This window comes from Entelurus aequoreus, linkage group LG11, assembly GCF_033978785.1.
Source record: "Entelurus aequoreus isolate RoL-2023_Sb linkage group LG11, RoL_Eaeq_v1.1, whole genome shotgun sequence".
Classification (NCBI taxonomy): Eukaryota; Metazoa; Chordata; class Actinopteri; order Syngnathiformes; family Syngnathidae; genus Entelurus; species Entelurus aequoreus.
The window spans coordinates 15,769,371-15,776,870 of NC_084741.1; the positions used below are offsets into that span (position 1 = coordinate 15,769,371).

General features: G+C 35.1%; 1 protein-coding gene across 3 annotated transcripts in view; it reads left to right on the forward strand.

The window, feature by feature from the left end:
* Positions 1-7,500, forward strand: part of atg5 (ATG5 autophagy related 5 homolog (S. cerevisiae)) — a 190,148-nt gene that overhangs the window by 78,568 nt on the left and 104,080 nt on the right. For 2 of the 3 annotated variants that reach the window (XM_062062610.1, XM_062062609.1), the window contains exon 8: positions 3,582-7,500. This exon is cut by the window's right edge. The exons of the other annotated variant lie outside the window; for it this stretch is intronic. In XM_062062610.1, the coding sequence (XP_061918594.1) occupies positions 3,582-3,718 (137 nt within the window). In that variant the 3' untranslated portion in view covers positions 3,719-7,500. The remainder of the gene's footprint in view (positions 1-3,581) is intronic. 3 annotated transcript variants of the gene reach the window in all.

Here is a 7,500-nt window from a genome sequence, read left to right on the forward strand (position 1 = left end):
TAAATATTGTGTTGATATTGTTGTACAGTGTCATTAGCCTTTAACATAAATACATTAGAACATTTACAGTTAATAGGTGGGATCGGAATCAACAGCAATAAACCCTGATTGGAAAACTTTTATCTGCAATATTTTTGTTTTTTACTTTTTTAAGGGAGGTGTTCAGGGTTTTTGTATTTCCTGCATCACATCGCTGACCGCATGCAGACGGGCACACACACAGACACACACACACACACAAGTGCTACCACGTAATATCAGGAGGGCGTTGATGCAGCCCGTCAACCGCTCCACCAAAACCTGCTGACTTTTTTTCCTCACAAAAAACGACTTTCTAAAATCGGGCCATCTTTGTTTGCTGCTTCAGATGTTCGGCGTTGGAAGGCAGGCAAGTCCCCTTTTATGCTCTCAACGGCCATTTTGTAGTCGTCACCTTCCAGTGGTTGGGCGGGGTCACAATAGGGCAGAATGGCCAACACACACACACACACACACACACGCGCACAGTGTGAAACTGCACACCGTCAGAGTGAAAGTTCAAAACTGGAATCACCAAAATAATCAACTGTCATCTCCCCATCGTCGTCCTGTTTGTTCATGTCTTAGAGCAGGGGTTCCCGAGCTACGGCCCGCATCTGGCCCACCAGCGTACACAATCTGGCCCATGGGACGTCCCTAGTTTTTAAATATATATATATGTATATGTGTGTGTATATAAATGTATATGTGTGTATATATTTATATATATATATATATGTATATATATATATATATATATATATATATATATATATATATATATATATATATATATATATATATATATATATATATATATATATATATATGTATATATATACATATATATGTATATATATATATATATATGTATATATATATATATATATATATATATATATATATATATATATATATATATATATATATATGTATATACAAACCCCGTTTCCATATGAGTTGGGAAATTGTGTTAGATGTAAATATAAACGGAATACAATGATTTGCAAATCCTTTTTAACCCATATTCAGTTGAATATGCTACAAAGACAACATATTTGATGTTCAAACTGATAAACTTTTTTTTTTTTGCAAATAATTATTAAGTTTAGAATTTGATGCCAGCAACACGTGACAAAGAAGTTGGGAAAGGTGGCAATAAATACTGATAAAGTTGAGGAATGCTCATCAAACACATATTTGGAACATCCCACAGGTGAACAGGCAAATTAGGAACAGGTGGGTGCCATGATTGGGTATAAAAGTAGATTCCATGAAATGCTCAGTCATTCACAAACAAGGATGGGGCGAGGGTCACCACTTTGTCAACAAATGCGTGAGCAAATTGTTGAACAGTTTAAGAAAAACCTTTCTCAACCAGCTATTGCAAGGAATTTAGGGATTTCACCATCTACGCTCCGTAATATCATCAAAGGGTTCAGAGAATCTGGAGAAATCACTGCACGTAAGCAGCTAAGCCCGTGACCTTCCATCCCTCAGGCTGTACTATATCAACAAGTGACATCAGTGTGTAAAGGATATCACCACATGGGCTCAGGAACACTTCAGAAAACCACTGTCAGTAACTACAGTTGGTCGCTATATTTGTAAGTGCAAGTTAAAACTCTCCTATGCAAGGCGAAAACCGTTTATCAACAACACCCAGAAACGCCGTCTGCTTCGCTGAACCTGTGCTCATCTAAGATGGACTGATACAAAGTGGAAAAGTGTTCTGTGGTCTGAGGAGTCCACATTTCAAATTGTTTTTGGAAACTGTGGACGTCGTGTCCTCCGGACCAAAGAGGAAAAGAACCATCCGGATTGTTCTAGGCGCAAAGTGGAAAAGCCAGCATGTGTGATGGTATGGGGGTGTATTAGTGCCCAAGACATGGGTAACTTACACATCTGTGAAGGCACCATTAATGCTGAAAGGTACATACAGGTTTTGGAGCAACATATGTTGCCATCCAAGCAACGTTACCATGGACGCCCCTGCTTATTTCAGCAAGACAATGCCAAGCCACGTGTTACATCAACGTGGCTTAATAGTAAAAGAGTGCGGGTACTAGACTGGCCTGCCTGTAGTCCAGACCTGTCTCCCATTGAAAATGTGTGGCGCATTATGAAGCCTAAAATACCACAGCGGAGACCCCCGGACTGCTGAACAACTTAAGCTGTAAATCAAGCAAGAATGGGAAAGAATTCCACCTGAGAAGCTTCAAAAATGTGTCTCCTCAGTTCCCAAACCTTTACTGAGTGTTGTTAAAAGGAAAGGCCATGTAACACAGTGGTGAACATGTCCTTTCCCAACTACTTTGGCACGTGTTGCAGCCATGAAATTCTAAGTTAATTATTATTTGCAAAAAAAAAATAAAGTTTGAGTTTGAACATCAAATATGTTGTCTTTGTAGTGCATTCAATTGAATATGGGTTGAGAAGGATTTGCAAATCATTGTATTCCGTTTATATTTACAGTAACACCATTTCCCAACTCATCTGGAAACGGGGTTTGTATATATATATACGCACACACATATGTAAATATATGCATATATACGTATATATATGTGTGTGTGTATATATGCATATATGTGTGTGTGTATATATATGTATATATATATATACTGTATATATATATATATATATATATATATATATATATATATATATATATATATATATATATATATATATATATATATATATATACATATATATACTATATACTATATTGCCAAAAGTATTTGGCCACCTGCCTTGACTCACATATGAACTTGATGTGCCATCCCATTCCTAACCCATAGGGTTAAATATGATGTGGGTCCACCTTTTGCAGCTATTACAGCTTCAACTCTTCTGGGAAGGCTGTTCACAAGGTTGCGGAGTGTGTTTATAGGAATTTCCCACCGTTCTTCCAAAAGGGCATTGGTGAGGTCACACACTTGATGTTGGTCGTGAAGGCCTGCCTCTCAGTCTCCGTTCTAATTCATCCCAAAGGTGTTCTATCGGGTTCAGGTCAGGACTCTGTGCAGGCCGGTCAAGTTCATCCACACCAGACTAAGTCATCTATGTCTTTATGGACCTTGCTTTGAAATTATATGTCCAGCTATTTACTGACGTATACTATTTATGTTTTTACTGCAAATGAATATCGGCTCCAAATATGGGTTATCGGCCTCCTTGACGACTAAAAATCGGTATTATTATCGGCCCTTCATTCAAAAATCTTTTTTTGGTTTGACACCCCTAATCTCTAGTATACACACAAATAGATAGCTCGACCCCCGGACAAATTCTTTTAACCCAATGTGACCCCGGAGTTTAAAAGTTTGGGCGCCCCTGTCTTAGCGTGTTTCCTTGACAACCACCAAGGTATTGCACCATGACCCCTGACAACCCTGTAGCATCTATGCCAGGCCACTAGGTGGCGATAGAGATCATTTTTTTGCATTTTCAGTTAAAACAGGTTAGTTTATCCTCCCCGCCATGCCAAAAAAAAAGAATAAAACATGCACAAGGCCCCACCCACTCACACTGTCTTGCTTATTTGGCGGCCCTTCCAGGTGAGCAGAAGCGCTACCAGGTTCTGATCCACGGCATCGAGCCGCTGCTGGAGACGCCGCTGCAGTGGCTCAGCGAGCATCTGAGCCACCCGGACAACTTCCTGCACATCTGCGTCGTCCCCGCCCCCAGCGACTAAGGGCCCGCCCTCTTCCACTGTCGCCCACCAAAAGAGGTGGAAGGAGATGAATTAAGGCACGCTCCTCTTCATCAATGACGTTTTCTACCGGCTCCTCCTTTGACTAAAAGTCACGTCCAAGAGGAAGCACGCAGCACGATTGGACGAGTTGCCTTGGTTACCACATTCACAGTCTCATTTGCATAACATATTTGAGTTTACATGTCCCACCTTTCCAAACTGGCCCATCCCCGGACTGTGCCTGGACCTGGACCTGGACTCAACCTGCACCAGGACCAGGTGCGCACACAAACACCAAAGCAGGCCGAGTTTACGACCGCTCAAACTTTTTCTGTTTCCCTTTTCACCTCCCGAGCAGCGTGATGGAGCCGGCGGCTTTTTGTCACGGCGCGGTCGACTTCTGTCACAAGCAAAAGAATAAACGCCGTGTTTACGTCGCTCTTCTGGTATTCATGTGGCCGCGCCGCCGCCGTCAAACCCTCTCATGCCATGGCTCCGTTTAGCTGCTAGCGACGTGTTTGAAAGCTATTTCAATCACCTCCTTTGTTGACATTCCAGGGGTGCCACTATGTTCTAAGGATAAGGCGGGCCTACAGGAGATGCCAGGATGGGAATGAACGCACGTTTTGCAAAACTACAAACACTGGGAAATAATTGTATTATTATTGCTTTACTATTTTTACAACAAACACAAGGGAATTAAAGGGAAACTGACAGATTTATGATCATATTTAAGTCAATAATGTCAGTTTATATTTATTTGAACTCATATTTTGGCCACTTTAAATTTGTTGCCACTTAAAAAAAAAAGCAAAATTATATTAATTTATAAAAATATTATGATTTTTTTTTTCTACATTTAAAACCCTTCCTTGCATAACATGTAATATTTGCATGGATTTTGTGTTACAGACCATTTATGGAGTGAAATTACTGTCAAATATCTACACACAAAAATGTTTTTACTCATGCCCAACAATTCACAAGTAAAAAAAAATATTTTTTTCAATTAAAAAAAAGATTCACAAGTAAAAAAAAAACAAAAAACAATTTGAATCAATTAAAAAAAAACGATTCACTAGAATAAAAACATTTTTTCTTCAATTAAAAAAAAGATTCTCAAGTAAAAAAATATAAATAAAAAATATCATTCAATTAAAAGAAAACGGAGTATAAAAACAATTTTCTGCAAGTAAAGGAAATGGCTGCAAGCTAGGTATGGAGTCAAATTACTGCCCAAACTTCACAAACACGCAAAAATATTTTTACCCACACCCAGTGAATTGTCAGTAAAAAACTATTTTCTGCAAGATGTTTGGCAAATACAAAAACATTTTTTAGCAAGTAATAAAATGATTTGCAAACATAAAAACGATGTTCTGCAAGTAAAAAAAAATATTTGGAAGTATAAAAACAATTTATTGAAAGTAATAAAATTATTTGCAAGTATAAAAACAATGTTATTCAATAAAAGAACAATTCACAAATATAAAAAAAAAATTCTGCAAGTAAAAAACAATTTTATTCAATAAAAAAAACGATTCACAAGTATCAAAACAATTTTATTCAATTCAAAAAAAGATTTGCTAATGTAAACAGTTTTGTTTTATAAAAAACGATTCGCAATTAAAAAAAACAAAAACATTTTCTTCAATTAAAAATACGATTCACCAGTATAAAAGCCTTTTTCCTTCAATTAAAAAAAATATTCCCAAGTTTAGTAATTAAAAGAAAACTATTCACAAGTGAAAAACTTTTTTTTTTAATGAATAAAACGATTAATTAGTATAACATTTCTTCAATAAAAAAAACGATAAGCAATTTTTAAGAAAACAATTTGCAAGTATAAAAACAATTATCTGCATATAAAGAAAGTGACTTGAAGACAGTTATGGAGTAAAATTACTGCCAACACTACACAAACACGCCAAAATGTTTTTACGCACGCCCACTGATTCGTGAGTAATAAGTAAAACAATTATTTGCAAGTATAAAAACAATTTTGTGCGAGTAAAAAAACGATTTGCTAGTATAAAAACAATTTTCTTCAATTAAAAAAAATTTTGCAAGTAGAAAAAATTATTTAATTTAATTAAAAAAATTATTCCAAAGTAAAAAAAAAAATGTCATTAAAAAAATTATTTTCAAGTATAAAAACAATTATATTTATTTAAAAGAAAATAATTCACAAGTACAAAACTATTGTTTATTTATTAATAAAACGATTCATAATTATAACAACATTTCTTCAATAAAAAACGATTCACAAGTAAAACAAACTATAATTTTTTCAATTAAAAAACAATTTCCTGCGAATAAAGCAAGTGACTTGAAGATAGGTGTGGAGTCAAAACTGCCAAAACTCCACAAACACGCAAAAATGTTTTTACTCACACCCAATGATTTGTGAGTAAAAAAAACAATTTTCTGCAAGTAAGAAGATGGTTCGCAAGTATAAAAACAATTTTGTGCAAGTAAAAAATGATTTGCAAGTATAAAAATGTTTTATTGCAAGTAATACAACGATTAGCAAATAAGTATTCAAATAAAAAAACAATACACTGTATAAAAAACATTTTTTTAAATTAAAAAAACCATTCATGAGTATTGAAACACGTTTTTTTCAATTAAAAATAAAAATTCAGATGTATAAAACCAATTTTCTTCAATTAATACCAATTTTCAAGTAAAACATTTTTTTTCGTCAATTAAAAAAACAATTTGCAAGTCAAATAAAACAATTTTCAATAAGAAAAAGATTTGTTAGTATAAGACAAATTTCTCAAAGTAAAAAAAAAAGGATTCGCAAGTCCAAAAACAATTTTATTCAAGTTAAAACTTTTGGCAGTAATATTCCACATTTGCGCGATCCACACCCGTAATTTGCACCCTACAATGACAGGTGGTGCTGCTGAGTCAATTTGAGGCTGTCAGAGCTACTGTTATTTGCGCATGGTGCCCTCCGCCAAAAACAATAAGTAGAAGCAGGGTGGGGACTAAAATGGCAGACGGAAGGAAAGGGAAACAAGCTCAACCTGTAAGTTAACACATTTATTTTACCATCCCCTTGTTGTAACCTAACGCAATGTTATTTATTAATTCCTCTGTGTTTTGTTGTTGTTGTTCTTTTTTGTTATTTTTGACGGATGGCACCATGTGCAAATAACACTAGCTCTGACGACCTTAAATTGACTCAGCAGCACCACCTGTCGTTGTAGAGTGCGAATTACCATACCATACCATACCAACTTTATTTATATAGCCCTTTAAAAACAACAACAGTTGAAGAACAAAGGGCTGCACACCACAAAGAAATAGAAGCAAAGCACAGACTAAAAAATAACATTTAAAACAGAAGTAAAATACACATTGAAAAAGCAAATACAAATTACCCTAAGAACAATTTGTCAGATAAAAAGCAGTTAAAAACAGTTAAAAAAGTTAAAAACAGTTTAAAGTCTCATGCTGGGTTAAAATCCAGTGAATAAAAATGGGTTTTAAGAAGGGTCTTAAAAGAATTACGGATGTTCTGAGTGCAAGTGCACTGCAAAAAGTCAGTGTTCAAAAATGAGGGGTATTTTATTTGAACTAAACAAAATTATCTGCCAATAGAACAAGAAAATTTGGCTTGTCAAGACTTTCCAAAACAAGTCAAATTAACTAACCTCAATAAACCTTAAAATATCTTAAAATAAGTATATTCTCACTAATAACAAGTGCGCTTTTCTTGGTAGAAAAAAAAGAGACCTTTTTGCTCAATATGTTGAAAAATATTGTTAAAT